We start from the raw sequence: 26,065 nt of genomic DNA, 5'->3' as shown, positions 1-26,065 counted from the left end.
CGAGGGTTTCTTACACATTTGCTCACTTTGCCTTCATCGCGTTCGTTCGCCTTCTGTCACTGGAAAAAAAGAAGAATGAAACGGATGGGACAGGGCAGGGAGTGAAGGCGCAGCAGGAATTGGCCTGGTGGTGGTGGTGGTGGTGTGTATGGCGCAGTGAAGTGCCGCCATGTGCGCGCCTTTTTCTCTCATGCCAATGCCCTCGCAGCCGCATGTCGTTGACCTTTCGGCGCTCGGATCGCGTTCGCTCCGGTGCCGGCTCTGGTAGGGGTCGACGTTGGCCATTTGGTCGCGTTTTCGCTGGCAACCGGAGCTAAGAAGATGGAGTGCACCACGTCGAGTTCAATTCAGCTCATTACAAGTGCTTTTAATGGGTTTTAAATTCAATTTTCATTGATAAAATGGGAGACAAATAGAGGATCTTTTACGCGGCTGCCTACGTTGAGCATATCTGTCAAATATTCGCCCTCCAATAAAACACAACAAAGCATACATTGTAACCCAACCGACCTTTTAATCCTCCCATGCTTCCGCTTTTAAAGTTCCTCTATTTAAAGCGATATTTATCCTTCTATGAAAAGATTCTTTTTGCACCTGCCACATATTACACACCAAAAAAAACGACACAATACATAATGTTTTAAATCGTGGAAATTTTGCTTACAAGCGTTGCCCCCTATAGCAAGTAGCAGTAGCTAACTCTTTCCCTCTCACGCGGTTCGTCCCGTGTCGCTTCGGCTTCTCGCTTCCTCGTGCTGAGTGCCTTCGTGTCGACTGGGTTGCAGAAATGCGCCTAAATTTCTGCAACACGTGCTACACGTTGCTTCCGTTGGTCGCGTGTTCGGCACAGTTTTTCGTTCGTTTTCATTTACCTTAGTGCTGTTGTTTTCTGTTACGTTTCGCCTGATGATTGATGAAAAATAAATAAAATAAATAATATTAGTTCTATCAATATTCTATGCAAACATTTTTACGCTCGCTTTAGACTACTCCAGAGTGTTCAAGATGTGTGTGCTAAATTATTTCATATGCTTACAAATAATGCAGGGCAGGAATAAATACTTTTCAACAACCGAACGAACTTGCGAGGGAGAAGAGAAAGTCCACAGCCCGATTGATCCCTTAATTCCAAGACACAACGTGTGTGTTTTTTCCCATCTCGAATCTTTCCCGTTGGCTCAATTGTACCCAACTGTGGGTTCAATGGCACCGAGCGCTATGAATTTGGCCCAGGAAGATTTCGCTTTCCTTCTCCTTTGCGGGAGGAAAAGTAAAATCACAAGGCTCGTTAAAGTGGATGAGGGAAAAAATCATATAAATAACGATTCGTTCGATGGAGGAGAAAAACTGTCGGTCGAAGGGACACGCACACCACACCCTCTTCTAACGCCCACACGACACCCGGGCCCCTTTTGCGTGCGCCCTTTCACAAACGACGCGCCTGGCTTTTACCTCATGACCTAGACAACGAACAGCGCGCCGGCGAAGGGTCGACGTCGGAGCGTGAAGAAACATCCAACCCCGCGGTGGGGTGTGTTTGTCGAAAGTCGCCCGAACGCACACATTACACAGTTCCGGCAATATGCTGCCCTGTCCCGTCCCGGATGGGTCCGTTGACCTCGTGGTGCTGCATTGTTTACCCGCACGAAAACGGCGTTGAAGGGAACCACCGGGGAGGGTGTGCGAGTGAGCGAAAGAGGGGAACTAAATCTATGCTCTATTAAATCCCGGGCCCCCGGGAGGAAGCGAAAAGGCGGCGATGCAGAGAGCGAACGTTTATGCTGCACGTAGTCGCGCCGGGACCTGTCTCCGGGTCAACGAACGAATGTTATGAGCCCTTCGGTGGCGGTGCCGAAGGTGGTGGAGGCAGGGGAACCTTCGAAAATGGAAGAAAAGTGCCTCTCCTAGCTCGTCGTCGTCGTCGTCTTGTCTTGGTGGATGAAAGTGAAAACGAAACCAACGGAGCATCTCGCCACCGACAAATCGAGCACGCGTTTTCTTCTCCTCTTTTTTCCGATGCTGAAAAATCGTCACTATTTTCTGTTTTCGTTTTTAAATCCACCGTTCATTGACCGCGTGAAAGTGTAGAGAAACACTCCGCCGCCCTGGTTTGCAGCGCGGTTCGAGCAAGTGGAGAAACAACGGTAGACGAAAAACAATCAAATTTTCGGTTTCCCGGATGAAATCATTCGGAAACGTTTTGCTAACGCCATTTGTAGTGCAAAGACGGGTGGAAAAAGAAGCAAACACAAAGTGTTCAATCCTAATAACTATATGTTTTTATTTGATCGATTAATTGCTGTTCGGTCTAGATTTGTTTTCGTCTTAAATCGTTTTACGATAGATTGCTTATTTCACTAATGTCTTACTGTTATCTACTGTTTTTGTCGGTATGCTTAGTGTTTTACAATTGTATTGTTTTTTTGTATTTCTTTTCCGTCTTAAAATAATATTGTACTCTTTACTTAGTAATTCTTAGTAGTAATTTGCAATATCAATTGTTACTTTTTTTAATTGAAAGTTTTAAATTTAAATTTCAAGGTCTGATTATTTAACATTTAATTATTTTTTACATACTTTCATGTTCTTGTTGTTTTTTTTTATTAGTTTTTGATCATTTGAAGTTTTATATATTTTTTACATTTTTAGTTACTTGTTTCAAATAATAACTGATTCACTCCCTGTTTTCTTTTCTCACGTTTCTTATCGATTGGGGTTTTGTGAGGTATACATGTTACTACCCTCCTTTTTATGTTAAAAGCTGTATGTTACAATCTCATCCACTTCACTCCATATACACACGCACATGTCCTGTGGAATGTGAACGCTTTATGCGTTTTATTTCCACGTTTTTACTTGCTGTCGACAAATTTTGTCTACCTTTTTTTTGCCTCCTTTTTCCGCGTAGACAGATAGCGCCCGATGGGCGACGTCGGGGAACTTTTACTTTTCACTTTCATCCGGCTCTCGACTCCGGGTGCGCGCACGGGTGGACATTGAACCTGTTTCACCCTCCCCCTCCTCTTGTCCCAGCCATCGTTTTGCCCCCATCACCCAGTCGGGGAGTTTTTGTCTTCTCCACGAAGAAGACGACGACGGCGGTGATCATGATGGCGATGGTACAAAATTAACTATCCTTCGTTGCGACATAGTTTTCCTCTTTCTCCGCCAACTCCGAGAGTGTGTGGTTGGTTGAGATTCATCGCGGCGAGTCCCTTTCGCGCCGGGCTGTCTCCTTTTGCCCCGCTTCACTCCGACCGCACTTTTGTGGAACACCCTTTGGACCGACGTCGGTAGTAGTTGCAATCTTTAGGGCCAAAACATGCATGCCTAGTGCCCGCAACTCGATGCACCAACGTCTTCGAACGCATTTCGAAACATACACCGCTCGGCATAAGCCGTGTCATGTGTGGACGTATGCTGTTGCGCCGCCTGCCTTCGGTCGCCTTTCGTGGCGTGTACGCTGGCCATAATTCGAGCACTGGGTTAACGAACTTCACAGTAGGCTAGGGAGGTAACACCCTCCTCCCCCCACAGTGAGAGATGGGAGGATGGGGGATATGATTTCGAATGTTGAGAGACCCTGGGTGCATAATGATCGGTCGGCGGATCTCGCCGCGCTCGTGTTCCGTTCCGTGGTAGGAAAACTTTTCCTTACATTTTTCGGTTCGGATCATCCATCTCCTCCCCCCTCCCCCTATGCCAGCGAAGTCAATGAACCTCCCCACAGCGGGCGCACATACAACACGGTGCCGAACCCCGAGGCAGGCCAAAGGCGCAGCAGTAGAAAGTCGTGCAAGAAGAGAAACTTTTCCACCCCGGGTTCGCCTTAAAGGCGTTTCGTTGATTTGCGCCATTTGAATGCAATTATTTCGTTGACTTTTTCTTCGCTCGCTCACTCGGTGGTGCGCTGGGAAACGGGTGGGAAGTTATGTTTCCATCTTACTATTTATGTATGTGTGTGTATGTGTGGTTGGTGTTCGGTCAAATGTTGTTGCGGTCACGCGGTGTGGTTTAATGACCTTTTCCCAAAGTTGCCGTTTTTTTTCCTCTCCACAATCGTGCCATCCATGGTAGGCACGAATTTCTCCTTCTCACGCACGGGTGAGTGTGAAAAGCGTGAAACTTTCCATTTCCATTCCCTCTTCCCCCATTTATTCTTTTTCTTTTTCTTTATTATGACTTGTTCGAATTTTGAAGCTGCACCGCAGGCGCCACAGACATCTTCCAGTTGGTTTTTTTTCTATCTATCTCTCCTCTAAATTTCTGTATATTTTACTTGTTCGAACAACGCACCGGTTTCACTTTTTCCGACCGTTCGTCCGTTCGTTCGGTTTCGATTTTGTTTGCGGTTTTCATCCGCATTCGCAAGCCCGCTCAATTCCGCCTGTTACATATTTTGCCCCATTTGACTTTTTCGGGCGTAGAAAGATTTATTTGCTATGTTCGTTATGCATTTTGTTATCTTTCCACTTTCACAGTGTTGATTTTTCTCCTTTTGGGTTAGCCGAAATGTTATCATGTCTCGAACGACAACGGAATGGGAAGAGGAAAGTATACGCAACTGGTTTCTGACTTTTTTCACCCAGATTTGTTTGTGTCCGGTTGACACAGTTTTTTACTGACATTTTTAAAAATCTACTCCGGTATATCTAGTGTCCTTTCATATTTCTCACTTTTTTATTTGTTTTAAATGACTTTTTCATGGTTTTAAACCATTTTATTTAAAATGTAGGTGCCCTGATAACTTATTGATTGTTTATTGTTTTTTGTTTAAAGTGACCTATCATTCTTTTTCTTAATATTTTGTTGCTATTAAAACATTTACCTTATATCTAACACATAAATGGAATCCAAATACTGTTCCCCAAATGTGTTGCAGTGCGTATTTTCGTAATTAAATTTGTAATAAGGCTTGCGACATGCAATGAAGAAAATTATTGTATAGCCTTGATAATTTTTTTAAAGTAAATATACTTACGACGTATGCAATTTAGACAACGTTCACACGTTGACCACTAAATTTTAAGTACAATTATTTTTGACAAAATTAGGTTATAAAATGTTTAGGAAACCAAGCATAGATATTTTTAGTACAATTATTGTTGACAAAATTTGGTTGTAAAATGTATTATACCAACGTTTTTAGGAAACCAAGCTTAGACTAAGCTTTCCAATGGACATATGTTCGTAATAACTGTAGGTTACTTGTATATTAGTGCACTGCTATATTAATGTATAGGCCTGATGAAGATTACTGCTATCGTCTGCATGGATTAAATGCCATGTGCTTCCACTTGTTGGAAATAAAAGTTTCCTTCTGACCAGCTGGGGACACGTCACTCCTAAGCAAATTGTCGCAAATGGTATTAAAATATTTTCCACCTATCCACCCCGCTTCCGGACGGGCAACGCTTAGCCACGTAATACCATTCGCAAGCTGGCCTCATTTCCTTAACAGGAACAAACCGCGAGACGGAAGACGCGGGGGGCCCTTTTTGTGTCGTCTCTTCCCTGAAAGTGAAGATGATTGCTGACGGCTCAAGTGGATCGTCTCGTCGCGTTCCCATTCCGTTCCGGTTGACAAAGCCAAACGCTGAGCGATCGCACGTTTTCCTGCGACCATTTTCCCCGTGACCACCGGGTGCTGAAGATCTCGTTCAACAACCGGCTGCTTATCGGGAAGAGCACTAAAGCGTGCCTTATCTGTCGCGTTGACACATGGTCACATCGAGACGAATGTGGTTGCGATAAGGGGTCGATAGGAGTTTGATGAGTGGAGTTTAGCGTGCCAAGCAGATGTGTGATTCAGCTCTCCTCCTTAAAACCGGAAGTGACGAATTTGGGATGTTCATCAAAGGTGATTTAGTACCGGAAGTGGTTTGTACTAAAAACAAAAAATACTTCACCAAGGAAGAGCGTTATCTTTGTGGCACAACGTTTTTCCTACTGACCAACATTCACACGTTTTCCTGTTTTTCTAACATGAGGTCGGTGAACCTTCCTCACTCCCCACCTTGTGGCGTGCGGAAAATCAGCGCTTTGCTTTCTAGCCAACGCTGGAAAAGTCAATCACCTTTTTCTAGCCAGTGAGCGGAAGAAAGTGTCCCCACCATCAGTTCGGGTCAACGAACGTCTCTGGCGAGCTGAACGAATGAACGAATGAACCAGTTCCGTCTGGCCTCGTTGTCGGGGAGGGTTTCGGGTTTTTTTGTGTGGCGGAATTGTGGTCTTTAGCCCGTTTCTTCTCCTTTCCCACTATTGTTTTCCCTTCAAAGTATCGAATCGATTTTGCCGAGGAGGAAAAAAAGGGGAGAGGGAAGCGGGAGGGTGGTCGATTGATCGACAAAACTATCGCTTTCGCTTTCGTCGTCGACATTTCCCAACTTCCCAACAGTGAGATGATGCGCTTCACGCCGCGGTCATTCAACCGCACGAGTCGTGTTCAATCGGTGAAAGTGAAATGGCCCCGCTCTGTTCGATGTCCCCCTCCCCTCCCCCCTCTCCCGCTCCTTTGCTTCGCTTGCTCCTTTTCTTTCCTTCCGCGCTGGAAAAAGAAAGTGCAGACGAATGATGACGCTGGTGTAGTGGTCAAGTCACGACGGAACCCTCCGTCTCTCTCTCTCTCTGTTTCGCTTCCCACCCATCTTTTCAAACCCCAAAACGTAACGAAATGGAACGAAACCCATCGCCCGGATAGCGATAGGCCAAGTGGAAGTGGAAAGAAGAAAGCTTCCCCCAAAAGGGACGGAAGAGAATCGGACGAGAAGCTGGGAAAAGAAAGTCCGTAACCGCCGCCTGGAGCGGTCTTATGGCGCCCAACACACAATGGAAGAATGAACAAAAAAAGGCTCAATTGATATCTTACCAGACGGTTGTGAAGCGAAAATGATCTGCCTTCGTGCAATTACGAGCGTGATTTTTCTCTCAAACGCACTGTTTTTTTTCTAAAGTGAACATCAAACGGGAAAAGGAAAGATGGAAACCAAGTAAAACGTCAAAATAAACATCGCGAGAGAGAAAACGAAATGGAACGAAAAACATCTTCACTTAATTACGATCGTTTGTGCTTTCGTTTGCTAGAAGAGGTGTGTTTTTTTGTTTTGAGCTGATTTTGTTTTCGATTTTGAATCCCAGAAACACTTTTTCCTGTTTTCTTCTTTCTTCTGTTTTATATTTTACTTTGCTTTCTAATGTTTTATGTAATGTTGTTTTGTTTTATCATTTCACAAATGTTTATCCTTTTACTTTTGAGGTTTTATTATTTTTATGCCTGTTAACAGTGTTTATTATACTGTGTTTATTATTATTATACATTTATTTTCTCCGATCCTTGTGAATATCTTCTTTGGGGCTGTTTTTCAGTTTTTTTGTTTTTTTTTTTGTTTTTTAGTTCAATAAATAACTGTGTACAATTTCTAATATTATCATTTAAACATCCATTCCGATGTCTCCCGTAACACTATCACACATTCGATTCGCAACATCGCTGGCAGTTTTGAAAGTGATACTATTTGCTGGCGACGTTTTCCCTTTCCATCGGGGCACCGGTTGGCTGCTTAGTATTCAATTCAATTCCGTTCGCTCAAACCCCCCCTCGATCGGTTAGCGGTTGTTGGACGACGAAACGAACCTCCCAAAAAGAAGCAACAACAGCAGGAAACAGTAGTTCACGCTACAGAAATATCTCGACCGGGGGCCATAAGGTGTTATTTAGCCGGACAGTTGCGGCGCGCCCGCTGTGGCCTATCATCGAGTTCATTATACAACGTTATATAATTACACATACGATTGGGCCCCGGATGGGAAGGGAAGTTTTTCCTCCTCCTCCTCCGTGTCGTGCCATCTGGGGGGCGGGCGTTGCAGAAAACCGTGTCGGGGTGCTGGAAAAGCCGCATGCACATTATCGCCATACTCGGTCGCTCTCGCGGTACCAAGGCCTCAAGCCGCTTCCATCTTCGATCCGGTGGCCCGGGTTCGATGTTCGATTCGACCGCTTGCGTTGATCGTCATTAGCAACTTTCTCCGTGGAGTGCGTTGACCGCTTCGAGGACGATCGGAGGCACTGTTTTGACAGTTGCTCGTAATAAAATGAAAACGTCCAGGTCGAGATTCTTAGTAGGCCGTTCAAAGTATCTTTTTAATTAAAATAAAATACTATTCAATACCTTTTTGTAGGAAATACCAATCGATCGAAAATATCACACATTTATCCCCCCACTCCCCCCGGAAAATGTGGGTCACCGGGGAAGGAAATGAAGGACCCATTTCGACACGACCGTTTTCTACGATAAGAGCGCCAATGGTTTGACGCAAAACCGATGGTGTCGTCACTCAGGCCAAATACACCATCGAAATGCGTCACTTTTTATTTGATCACAAGCCACTCACGTAAACAAAAAAGTACCGCGATGACAATTGTGATGTTTGTTTTTCTTTCGTTTCGGGTTATATTTGTTTTTTTTTGTATTTTATCAACTGTACTGGGGGATTATCTTGTTCACCACATTGTACGGATACGTCCATACCCTCGCTCCCGGGGTCTGATAAGAACCGAGAGGGAGAGGGAGGTTCAGTGGCCTTCACCCGTATTTCTTATCGGACAAAAGTCGGTTATCGGTCATTCGGTGCGATGGGGGGAAGAAAATATGTTTGTATCTTAAAACCGAAATCAACTGTCAAAAAGAAACCCAATTCTTATCGACTGAGCTAACCCTTCGCTTTTCTCTATTCCCTTTCCCCCAGAATTCGACGGCACAACCGTCCTGTGTCGTGTGTGTGGTGATAAAGCGTCCGGTTTCCATTATGGCGTCCACTCGTGCGAAGGCTGCAAGGTAAGTGATTTGTTTCTCACATTCTTATTGTTCTCAAGACATTTCATTCCAAAGTCGCTAAGGAGGTTATTTTGTGATCATGGAAAGAAACACTCTTCTAGTAGAAAAGTTTTACTAAATCAAAATGCAAACCATTTAACACAACAACGCCGAAGTGGAGAAGGGTGATGTAGCTGGACATTCCGAAATCAACGATTCACGCTCCGATGATTCCAACACCTTTACCGCGGGGGTGTGATTTCATACCGGAAGGTGGACATAACATGAATAACAACAACAAAAAACCACTACCCTTACACTCAACCAATGTCGAAAACGTCGGTCCACAAAAAACCTAGAACAGAAGGCTTTTCGGTTGACCTCAAAATGGATTTACCTTCAAAAATAAATTAACGCTAAAGGAAAAACACATTGAGATGGAGGTAAAAACCAAAAGAACCCCCTTCGAAGCGCCTTACCACAAAGAAGTGACTGACCGGTCAAGAACCTCCGCCCGAGCGCGATCGGTGGGTGGTATTTGCGGTCATAGTTGGTTTCTCTTCCGTCGGTTCGTTTTTGTTACTATCTTTCTAACCTTCACACCACCAAGGTTCATTCACATTTGAAGTTGAGTTTTGTGGCACGCTGCACGTCGTCTTTGGAACAAAAAATGAGAAGAATGTTTTAACAGGTTCGGGTACAACCACGGTGGCCGGAAGTAGCATTGCCCAGGGAACAAACGATCGAAACGAATCCGATGGTGATGGAGTCAGAAAAGAAAGCACTGATAAAGAACGGTAAGAAGGGTGGCAAAAAACAAGGAAAACATAGAGTTGGAAAAGATAATCCAAAACAAGATAAATACTGCTGAGTAGAAGACATTTGAGAAAACATAAGAAAACAAGAACGACAGAGCATGAAATGGGCTGAAGCATAGGTGGAAAACGAAACAGGAAACTACTCCAAGTGGAAAATAGAATGTGCTGAGTCAAGCGAGCGATCTAAAAATAAAGCAAACGGAATGAACTCTAACGAAGCGACACAAGGTATGGCAAGCGAAGAAAAGTTCTGGAAAAACGGTGGAAAGAACAACACGAAGCCAAGGAAGCGAGAAACCAAAAGAAGGAAACGAGAAAAACACAAAAGAGAAAAACTATCGCAGCAGCTGTGACGGGGGTGTGAGGGGGGACATGAACTTTGCGTTCCGCGGGTTCTTGGCCTTTTCTATGGTCAGCTGGAAAAGGGGAAGGCATCACCGGCGAAAGGTTACTGACCTAAGCTCGGAACTCGTGCTCTCCAATGCTGCTTTTCTCTTGCCCCCCGTGTGTTGCGTTGCAGTTAGGTTAGGTTCTTACCGGTTGTTTTATTTTCAAGCTCTTCGCGTCCCCATCTTCTGCTTGAGACCGCAGTTCAAAGAACTTTGTGTTAGTCCGTGTTGTAGTTTTCAACCCCTTCCGATCGGCTGCTAAAGTGCCGTTGTGAAAATGGAACAGAACGGCCAGATTAGCTTGCCAGATAAGCGAACCCCGAGGCGTTGGAGGGGTGGAAAAATCCTAGCTTCCACTGACCCCAAATGGAGAAACGGGGAGCAAAAAGGAGGGCGAGAACACTTGAGCTTGTAATACGATTAAGCTACACCTTTAGTTAAAGCTCTTGTTACCATCATTAAGAGCGCGTACTGTTTATCATAAACAGGTTTCATTACCGGATTATGAAATATTCCCAACAGTAAGCCACTATGGCAGAAGAAAACCGCAGAAGAGAAGCTTTTAAGAAAACAGTATTATCTCAACTCTTACGGAAGCTAAAGGTCTTCACGGAGGAGGAATCGAGCGAAACTGCGGCTGAAGCGAAAGAAAAAAAAAAGGAAAGGCCGAGGAACCGAGAAACTCTTCACGCCAGAGGCCGATAAACTTCATTGATCGGTCATTGACTGCCGTCGTCCAACCCCGCCAGGCGGAAAGTGGTCGCAAAATGGAATGGGATGGAATCGAACCGAACTACCGTACCATAGGGGGTTGATATGGAGCCCGAGAAATGCAAAAGAAACAGCAAGACAACACCCCACTACACCCCAAACCGGTCTCCAGATGCCTCTAGCCTTTTTCCCAAAGGGGGAGACAGTTTCTTGGGCCGCCTCTCCGTTCAATATGACAATGAGCACGGGTGGGTAGGACAGAACCGTGGTAGAGAGAAACTGTAGGCCAGCCTGAGAAATGACCCAAGAACCAGTTCTCGTTCTCTTCCCGGTGGCGATTCTGTACAGTTTTGGCGAATGACTGAGTGGCCATTTGCATTCCGTAAGTTGGTCGTTTTGTGCAAAATGAGCCAGGGTTAACATTCCACAGTTAGTCGGGATCATTCTTCACTTAAAATAGTAACTTATTATCGGTTTCATGATAGTCATGAAAAGTACCGGTTTTTAGGTTTTTAATAGTTAGATCGTCTTGTACTAAACTGCTCGAATCTGTTCAATTTAGCAATAACTGTTGCTTTGATTATATTCTTGACAGTGTTTTGTCATCATTGTGCAACCAGTCAAACACAAACAACATTAGACGGATCCACACACACACGCACCCAGGGAAAATCCTCATCTGTTTGAAAAGGGCACTAACTCACCTTGATACTGCAATTTACTGCCTAACGCCGTTTCGTTGGTTCGATGGCATATAAATCCCTCGCCTAAATTGGTTTGTTGATTTTCGAGGGCAAATACAGACAGCTCACTTGAACTCCTTACCATTCGAATCATCATCGAAACCTGCTCTCGGTTTCATTGCCCCACCGCCTTGTTTTTTTTTTGGCCAGGGCTGTTTGTCATCGTTTGACATTTGAACTTTCTCCCACCCGTCGAACGAGCGAGGGCATAGATGAAGATCGATGTTTTGCGTCCAAAAAACCCAAGCTGGGGTTTGTGCACTTTTCGGTTGGCATTGGATTGGTACACTGACCCTTGCTCTGGTGCTCGAACGTGAGGAGGAGGCCTTGCGGGCACTAAAGTTGAAGCCCACCGAGGCATGGGGTTCGATTCTTGGTGTAAGAAGGACGGTAAGACGAAATGACCTTCCACTATCCGTGGGGACGGTTCATTTCTCAACTCGCGCCGAAGCGCGTGAACACAGCGTGTGAGCTTTCGCGCGAGCTTTCGAGCTTTTGTCAAATGTGATGTGGGGCTAGCGCTCTTTCTCTCTCTCTCACACATAAAATAGTTTCCACTGGAATGTATCCTCTGCTCCCCTTTCCTTCCCCTTTAGTACCTCTCTTTCTCTTGCCTTTCATCTTGCTCGTAAGCTCTTCGAGCAGGTTCTCGGCTCTCCGTTCTCGTTCGTGTAAAGTCCCGTGCTTTTTAGCTTCCCTCCACCACAGTGGGGTACGTTTTCAGCACCTCCCGGGGTCGGTCTCTGCGGTCGTTGGCCGTACGGGGAGTTTATTGACACTCGCCCAGTGGCTGCAGCCTTCTTCGAGTTCTCTCTGCATCCGTCTCCCTCGTTCGCCCTCGCATTCACATTTATGCTGGCCACCAAGCAGGGGGTTGGCCTCCTTTTTCGATCGGTTCATGTTACTCGCCATCCTGCTCGCTCTCACCAGCATACGATGCTTTTTATTCGCCCACTCCTTCAGCTACCATCGCTTTCGTAAAGGCGCATAGCTCGATTGTGTTCGGTTCTGCGTTTGTCCTTGAAATGGTGCCGCCACCACGACGATGTTGGCAGTTGCGTGAATTCTTTTCGCGCGCGACCGGCATGGTTGGTTTATGCTCGTAAGACGGCGAGCCAAGGGGAGATGGTGTTGGAGCGTGGAGCCTGCATGTTGTAATCCATAAACCTCAACATAGTTTCTTGCCCGCTTGCTTGAAGGAATGAAACGAATGAAAAGGCCAAACCAACGCTGGAGTCGAATATGAGAGAGAAGATATGTTTGCAGAGTATCGAACAGATTATGGAACATGCCTTTGGGGCCGAAGCAAAGGAATGTGTCGTGTTCTTTTGGTGTTCGCTTCGAGCCCTTTGAATGTGCCCTTTCCTTCCTCCACCCCGCGATCGTACACTTTTCCGCAAACACACCCTCCCTTAAACTCTGCTCGTGATCAAATTCATGTTCCTTGCCAATTGTGCGAACTGTGAATGATTGCCGGAGATTGCCGCTTGCGCGCGGGTAACGGGTTTAAAACAAAAAGCAAACCAGTCCTTTCGAATTCGATTTTAGTACAAGGGCGCAGCAGCACCGATTGGAACACAGCAACTTATTATGTGCCTGCAGAAGGTGCGCGCTCTCGCCTTCGCGAGGAACGGGAAGATCGCGATCGCAACACAAAGGGTGGTGTGGAGGCAGCGGTGTTTATGTGTGTGTGTGTATGCAGGCTTATGACATCGCCACCGTCATCATAGCCGAGTTCGGTGTCGCGTTCGCGCGAGGTTGTTGAACTTCGGCGTCAACCTTGGTGGTGCAAAACAGAAAAGGAAAAAAAACCTGACCACCTGCGACCTAGTTCCGTCGCGACTTGGTGAACGTACCGGGTTGTTAGTTCACAGGGGAAGGGGGTGAGGGCCTTTGAGAAACACAATTTGTTGAGGTTCCTTTCGCTAGGGGTGACCTTCAAAGCGCAGGGCCTTCGGAATGAAATATTTTGACAAACCTGCGAATAAAAGGGGCTAAGATGTGGATTTAAACACAAGAAAACGTTGTACTAAAATTTAGTACAAGTATGATTTGGGGAATTTTTGAAGGAAAAGAAGCCTTTTCGAACTGCTCAAGTGATACACTCGAACCGAAGGTGTGTTTGCACCTACACACGACACATGGCGTCGATTGCAACACAGTGTTAGGCGCTAGGAAAACGGCACCGTTGCAACCGATTGCACCTCGGAGCTGGCGCAGTGCAAATGGCGCCGGAAAAAAGGCCCGCCGAAGGTCGCCCGGTCCCGCGTGAATAGTGTCACGAGCGAAACTGGCCACCCGGCCTCACCGAGACGGTGTCGGAGCCCACGAACCAGAACGCGAGAGAGAGAGAGAGATGGAAGGATCGCATTCAGCAAAGGGAGGTTTTTCGAGATATGATCGCCAACCGTGTGTTGCAGCTGCTGCTGCTGCTTGTGCAACAATTGTGCAGCGACGATGCTGGTCGTGAAGGTATGGTGCGCATATCGGGTGCAGCATAGCCCCAGCTCCCGTGCACAGGACGACCGAGCGCAGCAGCAGCAGCAGGTTTCGTTGCGTTGTCCGTCTCGGGTTGCGCTTTTCGCCAACTCTTAGGGACAGATCGTATATGCATCCAACGGTCCGCACAAACAGACACACACACACAGGCACACCAAGGTTTACCTTGGTGTTGCTGCAAGAGATCGTCGACCCAGTGTGGCACAGCCGGCCTAGCCCGAGCCCGGCAGGGAAAGGAAGGTCGAGAAGGTGGGAATCGAAACCCGAAGCAAAGAGAAAAATCGAACCAAAACCCCAGCGCGCGCTCAAGGACAAGCAGCATAGGCCAACGACACGCTGCCACCTCGCTCGTTTTTGGATCTGGTTCTTGTCCTGGCCCGCTGTCGGTGTGCACCAACCGAAGGGACTGGTTTTTCTGTGTGCAAACTTCTAGCATCCACGTCGCGAAGGCCCTCTCTTCTGGCCACATTGGGCAGGCTTCGACTTTTATGCAATCATAATGGGCGGGGAGGAGGAGCCTGTCGTCGCCACGGTTACCACCAACGCGTAGCCGCTTCGTGTGAGTTATTGGCCGGTTGCGCCATCGGAGACCGTGTCTGCTCGAGTGGGCGGTGGGTTAATAGATACATATCGGGCGTACCGAACCAACCAGAGGCCAGGAGTTAATTTGTGACTTGTCTCGATTCAACCAATAGTGCGGGCAGCGACCGTGTAGGCAGCGCGGGTGTCCTTGTTGTGTCTAATGCGAATTTTAAATAACATACTAACGAAAACAATTATCCGGTTTCGATGGTAATTACGAACTATTCTCGATCGAATTTCTAATCATTTCTATTTTCTTCAATCTCATTTCGCTGGATTAATGGCTTTTTGTTTGATGTATCTTGAGTGTGTTCAGGTACATAATTTTGTGCATTTCGTTGTGCTCGTGCTTTCTTATCTGATCAGTTTAGAAGGCGTCAAAATGTTGCAAAAATGGTCAGAATTGCTACCATCGCTTCATTTAGCTTTTCTGTAAAATAAAAATTTGGACAACTGTAAAATAATTTTAAAATATACGTGATTTGTAAGGCAGGAAGCGTTTAAATCATTGACTGTCAAGTGTTTTTAGAACATTTGTTTAGTGTCATCATTTAGTGACCTTGGTTTATTTTTTTTTTTTTTTGAACCTTTGGTTTTAGAAAACCAAACAAAGACGAAGCTTACCAAAGAACCGATTTCAGCAATGACTTGAGCTTTTATGCTATATTTATGTTTATTTACGGGGAAACAACTTTTTAGAACTCGTGACAGGTATCAAAAATGGTAGCCATGGCCATCAACGTGTTTGATTGTATTCTAGTTTAGTTTAATCAAGTTTATTACATTTTTAGCACTTTTTTACACTTTTAGCTCAAGCTACAAACCTCTGAAATGTTTTCAAATACAATTTGAAGAGAGAAAATGTTTTGTTGTTTTGATTTAGTTTCAATTTAGTACAATCTACAGCTGGAAAAGTTAATTAGAAAATTTCTAAAACACCGCATATTTCATCTCACCGTACATCAATCACATTTCATCAATCAGCTGAATGTGTTAAAATTAAACTATATCATGCTTTCACATTGAAGGAATGGAAATTATCATGGATAAAAATTTAGAAATAAACATGATCATCATCCTATCGAAAATAAAATACACTCTTTCTCTTAAAAAACCACACGACTTAGACGCGAGTCCCATGTTTCGCGCCACCGTTTGGCAGTTTTACGATTTGCTGCTCACTGCTGCATGCTACATTTTATTAATAGATCATTGACCCATATTTCACCCGACGCGTGTTTTTTTTCCGGTAACCATAGGTTTTTCCCTCTCAGCTTCTTTTCGCGAGGTGGGAGAGGGGGTGCGGGGTCCATCATCATCATCAATTTCGTAGATGAAGCGTGTCGCGCGCGCATTTTCGCTCTTCCACTCCGATTGCGGGCCGTCGACCACGCGGTGCGTTGATTTATTTTTGGGAATTTTTTACCCTCCACGAAGGAGCGAAAGAGAGAGAGAGAGAGAGAGAGAGAGATGTAGGGGGCAACAGTAGTGACACACTGACTCGGTTTCAAATCTTGAGGTGTGCGTTTTTTTGTTCGTGCTTCCTTCCGAGATGTTGTTTTTTTACAACTCACATACTATTTGGGTTTCAGAGGGTGCGCACCTCGTCGGTTGGTGCTCTTTATCGCTTCCGTTGGCCATCTTGGGTGTGCCCGGTGCCGGGGTGGATGAGAGTGGGTGGCCCTGTCGAAACAGCACCTGAGGTTGAGGGTGGCGCCTTGAATTCAAGTGGCAGGTCGTTCACCCGACGGTGGCAAACACACGTCAGCCCGAAGATATGTGCACGGAGATGTCTGGCGTCAAATTTCGTGACCATTCTCTGGGCCCCAAACTAATCTTTTGATGGCCCGCTCCCCCGGATGGAGCAGGTGTTCAAGCCCTTATTTGGTGGAATGGTCTTTTATCTAACGCTCACTATCTCATCGTGGTTCAATTTTGGGGGGAGTTTTGTTTGTTTTTCATTCGCTTCTTGCTTACTTTCAATTTAAGCTGATAGAAGACGCAAGTTCATTTTGTCTAAAATTGGACATCAAAGGTGTTTTGGGATGATAACTTTTTGATGGAAATGTTAAGCTTATTGGAAATCGGTTTACAGCCTTAAATAAGGTTTGAACTCTCCCAACCGTCACAGCCCAACAAACCACCGGAGAGTAGTGAACCTCAGCCTCGCGTTGGTCGACGACGTACGAACAAAACGTGCTGCAGAAAAAAGGTTGTTCGTTCGGTTAAAAAGGTAGCAGCTCTTGAAAATTCCCCCCAACTGCGACAGCGAGCAGTGCGTACTGCTCGACTCCCTTCCCCATGTAGAACGTACGCAAGGAGTAGAAAAAACACCCCGACCACCCTTCCCCTTCGGGCTTCCCCACCAACCACACCCGCACGCCAATGAAAACGCGCACGAGCTCGAACCAACAAGCGCCAAAGTTGAACGAACTCGAGTGGCCTCGTTCTTTTATCTGCCACCCGCTTTAATCGCGTCGTGCGGGGGGCAAGGGGATTGATGCGGGGTAGGGTAAGAAGAATAGGCGTCGGGGGTTGGGGACAACTGCAAAAATCGTTCCTTTCGCTCCCGTCTCTCTGTCGCTCCCGAGTATAGGCATATGCCCCTGCAATCACAATGCCCTCGAAGAGCAGCAGCAACGGCAGCTTATTTTGACACATGAAGCTCCACGTGCTGCTTGATATCACCCTCGAGTTTTTCGAGCTGGCCAAAGGGTGATCGGGTGTGGTGACGTACGATGGGGGGAGGTCTTTAGCTGGGTACACACTCGCCTACCCTGCACAAACATCCCCTATTAAGCGACGGAGGGTTCGCGTTGGCCTTGAGAATTCGATGAAGCTCACACCAGCAGCATCGCCAGTGTTTCATTATTCGCCGCTCTCACTCTGATCGGACCGTACTGTCGCACTCACTATTGCGGTTTGAAACTAGTACAACACGAAAGAAAAAAAACTACTATGACGTTGTTTTTTTTTTCTTGCCCCAACAAGGTGAGAAAGAAAGAATGACAGATGTTCATTTTCCCGCCGAGCTTCTGGAAGCAGAAAAGAGAGAGAAAAAGAATTTTCAACCCCTAAACGATTGGGGAGCACCACGCAGTTGTCGCTAAGGGTGAGAGAATTAAATTTATTCCTCCCTCTCTCTCTCCTCGTCTTGTTTCTAGCCTCCGCCGTTCTGCTCTTTCGTTCTTTCCCCTTTTTCGATTTCCGGTGGGGAGCATTCGGTGTTCATCCGTTCTGAAGAGAGAGAATGAACTCTTCTTATGCATTCGTTTGCACTTTTTTGCATGTGAAAAGAGGGAGATGGATGCCTTGTTCATTCGCGTTGTTTGAAAAAGAGGATGTGTGTAAGAGGGAGTAGGATGCAGGTTCTTTTGTCTATCCCATTTACTCTCTCCCTTTATCTACCTGTCTTTGTCACTCTCTTTATCTTTAAGTTGTAGAGAACGGTTGTGAAACATGCTATGGGAGCAATGTGTGTGGAAATTCGTCCGAAGTCTGTTGGTCGATGGCCTCGCGACCTGCATTTTTTTTTATTGATAACATTCACTTAAACACACACACCCACGTAAACATGCATGTTAGACAATGAATGGGGCTGACTGATAAGGGCGTCCTGGTCCGGGAATTGGGTTAAATTGGGAACATGACCCAATGGTTCGGTGTGTCCATAGGAAAAAAAACATGAAGCAAGAAAATAGGCCCCATGGAATTTGTTTGTCCATTTTCTTTGCAAAGCAGGAAAAAAGACAACTGTTATGAGGTTCATGTTTCTCTTTCGCTCTGCCTTTATCATGCCCGGTTTCCTCGGGTTTGCCATCCAGGCAGCAGGGACAATATTGTGAGGAAATTAGAACAAAACTGTTTTTTGTCACCATTTGTCAAACCGGTCCCACTGTACACCCTCCCACCCTCCCCGCAACCCTCCACCACCGTTCTTTGTTGACCAGGCTTCTTGGTGAGGTTTTCTTGCGCCGGCCTAAGCAAGTCCATTGCCCCCAGAACGGACTGCGACCTAGAACTGAACCGGTCCCCGGTAGCGCGTGTGTGTTCTAGCTCTCGAATGGCCGTTGTTTTGTTTTTTTTTGTTCATTCGATTTTGTTCTGTGAATGCAAAGCGACATCGAGTGAACTCGTCGGAGGGTTTCGGATAAAGAAAGTTTGTGTGTGGGAGAGCGAGTACAGGTTTTCAAAACATTAGCCCCAAAGAAATTCTCCGATAACGAGGCAAGAAAGCGGGTAGGAAGCAAAACGCAAAGTTCTAAACCCAAAATGAACCCCTCCGCTTTGGCAGGTGAACACACGGTTGGAAGAACAGAGAACGCTTGGGAGAATGGTTCTATAGTGCCGAATCGAAGTGCTCGATGGAAGTTTCACGATGCACAAAGTGCGAGGGTGTGTGGCCCGTTCATCTTGATCGATGGGGTCAACGACCATGCTACTGGAGGATGACAAGGGCACGGGTGGGAGGGGTGGGGGGATGTAGGGCTTGCTTGCTGGGTGGCGAGAAGAGATGGGGAAATAATGTAGGTCATCAACCTTACTGCATGTGGGTTACTGAGGCCAACGACACCGCGGAGGGCCCTTACAGGTCGGTTCATTCTCACCCTCCCACCTACCTCCCCTTTGCCCTCGTTCCCCTTTTCCACCCGCTTCAACCCTTACGAGGCACGTAAAGGCTTCCCATCGCTTATCGATACGGCCCTTCACGGTTCGCGTGTGTGTGTGTGTGTGTTTGTGTGGGTTCTTATGCCCCCGTTTGTCTTTGTTGAAGAAAAAGGGAGTGAGAACCCTTCCTATTCTGGGGGGAGGGGATGGAAAAGGCAACAAGAGAGAATGTGCAACAGCAGTGCAAGCATTAACATTTCGAGTGCATCATAATCCCTTTCCTTCGGCTTCGACGCCGGGGGGAATATCGGGGTCCAAATATTCATGCAAACCCTTTTCCCTCCCACTCTCCCCCATTTCCCTCTTCCATTGCACTTATTTTGCATCCGCTACTGGTGGACTTCACCTCCTTCGGTGCCAGACGGCAGCAAGATTTTCGAAACGAGACACCGAAACGAACCGCGAGAAGAAGCTTTCGGAGAAGCGGCTGGCTCTCGAGGGCAACGTTCGCATTTAACGGTTTCCCTCCATCAATCGGGCCTGCACTTTGTGCAGTTCGCGTTCTTTGTTACACGCGAAAAAACCCCGATCGGCGTGCAAAGTGCAGCGGAGGGCAACGGTTCCATTAATCTGCGAACGAACGGTTTCGCTTGAAATGGGGAGCGCCGCGAGGAAGAGGCTCCAAAACATCTGTGCTTGATTGATGCAGTTGCAAACGTATTAATCCTTTTTACGTTAACAAAGTAAGTAACCTTTTTTTTGTGGGGAATTTGTAAAGTGGTAAAGTTGGCAAATATAAACCAACCAAAATAAGAACAAACCTTTTCTTATGATGTCAACAATATGCGGCACCGTTGAAAACTTCCCAGCAGTCAACAAACAAAATTGCGTCACAAAGCGCTCATGACGACGGTAGCGCTTTTTTTTTTAACTTTGTTTATTGTCACGCTTCCTTCCGAGTTTATTTTGTTCAGCTTTTTTCCTGTCCGAGTTTATTTTAGTTTTTATGTTCATGTTGGGTTCGGGAAAATTCCATCCAGTATGGAGAACATCCATCGATATGAGGTGGTTTATGGCGTCCCACAACTCGGCCCAAATTGGTTTAAAACCAATGTTTCATTTCTCTTACAAGATGAATTAAAATGTACAAGATGAGTTAAAAGAGTCACTGATTTAATTAAGTATGCTAAACGTGACCACCGAAAGAAACGACACAGGTTGCGTGCGTGTAAGTTAATTGTCTTTAATACGAACCGCGACCGAAAACTGCGTTCGATGAATAACGAGATGCACCACCAAAAAACTGCACCCCGAAGGGATCTCGGGCCGGACGAGGGGCAGAGGGGGTGGTTCGGTGCATCGCCAAAAACGTGCAAGCAACGGCTGCACGCAAGTTCGCAACAGTCGAAGGAACACACAAGGAAAAAGGCAAGAAAAGGTTTAAAAAAACATATAAACACACCGAAAATCCCTTAGCGACAAAGGCAAAAGGAGACGGCTCGTTTTTTTTCTTCTGTTGACTCGACTCGTGTGCAGATTCGTGTGGCTTGGCGGGGTTATAGTAGTTGGCCAACATCCTCCGTCACCTCCCCCACCGTCTCCACCCTTCGCGCACACGACACAAAGCGGCCCAGGGCCGAAGCCGCGAAAGGTCTTTGCTCTGTTAATGTGTCAATGCTACACACGCGCGTTGTTTGTGCGGTGGTGCGCGCCCCAGCGTAACTACCAGAGTGAGTGAGAGAGAGAGGGCGCCTCTGACGGCTCAACAGCGACGGAGTCCGAGCGACGGATGAACACGACTCCGAAGGCGCCCCGGTAGGGTTTTGTGCCTTTTTGATTTTCAGATGATCGTCGTTTCTAGAAGCGTGTAGAACGCGAGATGAGGGTAAAACAGTAAGGTGTACGTTCATTTCGTGCATTGCACTCCTTCTCTCCGAATCAAACCCGAGCCCTAAGGGTGTGGGGAGTCAGTTGGAAAAATGCAATATTCGCTTTAAACTTTTAGTAAAAACGCAAAGCATCAAGCAACAGAAATCCTGCTAAAAGATGTAGAAATATAAATAACTGGGACAATCATACTAATATTGGCTAAAGGCTAATTTTTCTAGTTATAAATATTTCGCTTATCTAACAAAGAAATTTTGTCGCAGTAGCTTCTTCTTGTTTGCTGTATGTCAGGTTTATGTAATTAAAACTGGATATATTTTCTTATGCTACAATTTTAAAAACTAATCTCGACTTTTTGTAATGCAATTATTAAAATATTTCAAAAAGCATTTTCTATGGTTATCTTCTCGAAAAAACAATAAAAATTATCTATTAGGTCACCTTACACCATAGTAAACACAAAGTTGTTGAAAATGTTGTGTTTGGAAAAATTAAAAAAGTGGAAAAACTATGTTTCATAAGTTTTAAAATGTGCTACCCAAGAGGTCACTTTGTATTCTACTTTTTTATGGCATTGGACAAACTTTCACCAAACTATTTACAACTGTTTGGGGCATGTCCCTTCTGAAAACTTATGCCTACACTGACTTTATTTTACATCGCAAAACGTATTCATTCCGATACGTTTGCGAACCGATATTTTTCAACCCTTAAACATGTTTAGGAGTATTTTAATTGCTTCAAATCAATTTACGTCGGTGCGAAAGGGTAAACCACCCCCTTCCTCGAAGGGCACGTTTTTAATTCATCCCCTTACGAACGATGAACACCGCTCGCTCGGTTCGCCCTGCACACGAGAAACCGATTCCGATCCGGAGAAAACTTGCATTTTACCTTGAAAGGTAAAACCCCCTCCGACCCTTACGAAATCACCGAACCAGCAGTTCATTATTCACCTAAAGTGTGCGAGCAGCAAAAGGTAAATTGATTGTGAAGTGGGCAACAAAAAAACAGAACACAAAAAACACACATACATCGGGGGGTGGTTTCATGCACTGCGTCATGAAACACCCCACTCTCCGATGGAGGCGCATGGTGGAGGTGCGCGGTGGAGGCGCACGGTGTTTGGTAGAGTAACGCACACCATCGCACAAGCTGGCGATCGCGTGAAAACGGGACGGACGGGGATACAGCGAGAACCGTGTGGGAAAGAGAACGAGCGAGGTGTCTCGATTCGCCCGAACGCGGTCACAACCAGACCCCCGCTCGTTCCCCATCCCATCGCTCCCCCTTCTTCCTCCTCCCTCTCGGTGGATCGCGCGAGTGCAATGAACTCCAATGACGACTGATGGCGGACAACGACGGAGCGCGTTTCGCAAGCCCTGTGTGTGCCGTGGCCATGTCGTCGTGTCCGGTATGTGTGTGTGTTTGCTGCGACACGCAGTTGGCATCGGAAATACCAACGAAGGGGCGGGAAGGAAAGGAAAAAATAAATAAACAAACACAGCAAACCACAGTTAGCTCCGGTTTGTAAGTATGCTTACTACCAAAGTGCAACACACGCCATTTTTTCTGCTTTTTTGTTTCTTGCTTCGCTTTCGCCTTTAACTAACATCTCCAACGCCGGGTTCAGGCCCTACCCGGGCCAGTTGGTGGCCCTTTAAAATGCGTCCAGCAAAGTTGAGAGTACCGTTCGCGGGTCGAGAAATATGAACCCTTTTGAGGTCGCACCGAAAAAGCGTTGGTTATGCAGAAAAATGTGCAACTGCCAGATGATCTTGTTTGAGAAAAAATGTGCAAAATCAACTTGATAACTATTACCCGAACGTGACGTCACGGGTGATAACCATTTTGATATGTGGCGCTCGCACTAAATTTTCCTCTCGACCTCGTATTTAACTCCCGCTACCGACCTTTTTTCTCGAGCTTTCCTTCACTTACCGAGTTTATTAATTGTGTTACTATTTCTGTTTTTTTGTTTTGCTTAAACCATCGCTCCACGAGATCCGCGTAAAAAGTCTATTGACTCGTAACTGTTTTATGTGTCGTGCCGTCAACTCGCGCAGCAGGCCCTCACCCCTGCCCTGCAACCCTACCCAACGCTTTTGTTGCATGAATGCAAGCAATGAATTTCAATTATGCTGTTGTTGTTGCTTGATGGCACCCGACGAACGCTAGCGCGCCTCTGGTTTTATTAGGGGTTTTCTTCTTTGGGTTCCGGCGGAGGGGGTGGCAAGTGGTGCGGCTTGTGTTGAATAATTTCGACGAGCAGCCGTGAATGTCAATGAGAAATTGTTATGATTAGCTTTTTCCTAGCGGCGCTCCTAACTAAATGTTTTCCCCTTTTTGAAATACAACGACCCAGTGGTTATTAAAATAAATTTCAATCAAAAACAAAGCTTGAGGAAACTTTGTAATTTTGTAATTTTAATTCATGCTAGAAACGTATTGGGTTTCGTTTTTCATCACATCTTACACTTTTTTTCTTAGTATCATTCAAATTCGGGTAAATGCAAAAGCACAATGAAAAATTCCTTGCAAAGCATACATTTTTTTTTTTTAAATGTCAAAAATTGCTAACGTATGTGTTTTTTGCGACTACGAATGAGCGTGGAAAAGCCGAAAAAAAGGAAATGTATGAATCAGAACCTCCCTTTTCGACCAGCCAGTCGAGCGAGGGTGGAACAGGATCCAGAAAAACTGCTTGAATTTCCAGTTTTGCCTACGCACCCAGCTGACGACGATGATTCATAACCGGGGCCAGAAATCCAGTGAGTAATCATTAACTCCAGGAGTTGAATTTTTCTTCATGGTGTCACACTTTTTATTTTTTAATCACAAATTGGCGAAGTGACGTAAAGAAATGCAAATGGCAGCGGAACAATTTCGAAACGATTATCTAATCGCACAAAATGATGACGAAATTGTTGACTTTTTGGAGCGCTTCGTGGCAGAAATAAAAAGAACAACACACCTATCACCTTTCCGCCACCCGCTTATCCTGGTGGAACGAAGTGTAAACAACAAACAACCATCCCCAAAGGCAAGCCGAGGAAAGCCGCGAAATTCCACCAAATCGACACAAACAGAAACCAAAACAAAAACCCGAAAGGAACGGAGAAGAAAATCCCCCACCGTGGAAACATGCGGAAATGTGGGAAAAAGTGCAAGTAACAAGTTGTAAAATGTAAGGCGGGGAGGTAATAACGAACTACTCACGCACGCATCCCGGCCCCGGAGTGGACCGGGTTCAAAGACCTTTTCGCTGCCTTGTGTGGTGTTGTTCCGCTTTTCGAGCCATTCGCCGGGCCTCTTGCGGAAGCGGTGGGAGAAAGATTAGCTAAACATCGCGACCGAAAGTGTCGACCGAAAGCCGCGCACCTTCTTTGGAGCGTGAGATGGAACCGGCGATGAATGTTCGGTGGAACCCGAAAACTCCGAAGCGCTAAACGAAACAAACAAACCCGTAAAGAGACGATTCACCACCACCAGTGGTCAGTGGTGGTGTTTCATAAGCTTCTTTTTTATCGTAAACAAAACAACAACAACGACGGCCAAAAAATGGAGCCCTCTAACCCTTTCTAGCGTACAACCCTTCCTGTCTCACTCTCAGATGACTTTCTTTCACCGCGTCGTGAGTTGATCGTAAACGATGTAAGAAAACCGTGGCTACGCGGTTTAATGCGGTCATTTACCTCGAAGGGAAAACCCCCGAAACTATATACACACAGGCACCCACACACACACACACAGACATACAGAAAACCGAACCAAAACAAAACAAAATTCCACAGTCCAACTCTTCTAGGGGCGCATCATGCCATTCCATCTTTCCCCATGGTCGGTAGGAAGTTAAAAATGGCCGAAAGAAGAAAACAACAAAAGAGAAATCAAAACAAAACATCTAAATTAAACCCAAACATAAACTATCATGGGAGTAATGTAAGAAAGTGGGAGAATATTAAAGTACGTTCACCAAAATCGCGGCAAAAGGGAAATGAAGAGAAGAAGAAATCGTAGAAAAAAGCAGCAAACGAAAGAAAAAAGATAGTAGTGGAACACTAGCGGACAGAGGGGAGCAAAGCATGGAAAAAACGCGCGATGGTGCGGGGAAAAGAAATCAAAATCGTGTAAAAAACTTACGACATTACGGTTTCTGCCCGGCTTTCGTTTCGTTAATGTTGTTTTCACATTTCGGAAGAAGCCGCCCCAAACCGACGAAACGGAAGGGTTCATTGGCCCGGCCCCGGTGTTGTTCCCTTTTCTTTGCTGCTGTCCTCCTTCCCTGTTGTGTGTGTGTGTGTTTTTTTTTGCTTCATTTGAACGGGCGGTTAATTCACCTCCCTTCGCTCCCCAAGACGCCAACACCAATTGCATAATACTCCAACTCCGCGCGTCGTCAACGATGGAGTTCGCCATCGTTACCGAATCGCCCCAGGAGCGTTTCCGTTCGTCTTCAATTATATATTACGCCAGGCGGAGAAAACTATCGCGTGAGAGAAGGAGCGATGGCAAAAAAGGAGAAGCATAAAGAAAGCGTCGAGAGAAGTGAGCGCGGGGGGTAGAAGAAAGGTGGCAGAAATCACGCGGAAATGCCAACCATCATAATAAGCGCGCGGTTTGCGTAATCAACTACCCAACCGGCGATAGTAAACCGGCCGGGATGATGCGATAGTGAGGTGAGAGAGATCTCACCGTGCAAGCTGAGGTGGGTTCGTGAGCAGGGGGAGTGGAAATAAAAAAGGGAGCACAAAAATCTGCAACACGATCGTGCCCGGACCGGTCGATGCTGTGTCGTGCAGAGCAACATCATCGCGGTGTCGGATCCAATTGCTGGAATGACGTGGTACGAGAGTCTCGGTCGAGAGATCGGTCATTCACTTCCTCTTTTCACCGTAATCGATCGAGTGGACACTAGTAGGTTCCCGGATCGCCACAGTGGAGGCTGGAAAGAGAGCGAGCAGTGGGGGGAAGAACGAGTGCGAGATAGGAAAACGCGAGATATGTTTTGACCA

The 26,065-nt window shown here is 46.1% G+C and overlaps 1 protein-coding gene across 1 annotated transcript in view; it reads left to right on the top strand.

Annotated features, from left to right (window-relative positions):
- LOC131259082 (ecdysone-induced protein 75B, isoforms C/D) overlaps positions 1–26,065 on the top strand; it is a 121,588-nt gene that overhangs the window by 51,327 nt on the left and 44,196 nt on the right. The window contains exon 3 of the mRNA XM_058260501.1: positions 8,746–8,834. Coding sequence (XP_058116484.1) covers positions 8,746–8,834 — 89 coding nt within the window. The remainder of the gene's footprint in view (positions 1–8,745; positions 8,835–26,065) is intronic.

Source organism: Anopheles coustani, chromosome 3 (genome assembly GCF_943734705.1).
Source record: "Anopheles coustani chromosome 3, idAnoCousDA_361_x.2, whole genome shotgun sequence".
Taxonomy (NCBI): domain Eukaryota; kingdom Metazoa; phylum Arthropoda; class Insecta; order Diptera; family Culicidae; genus Anopheles; species Anopheles coustani.
Note: the sequence above shows the minus strand (reverse complement) of the source record. Positions and strands in the feature narration are given on the sequence as shown.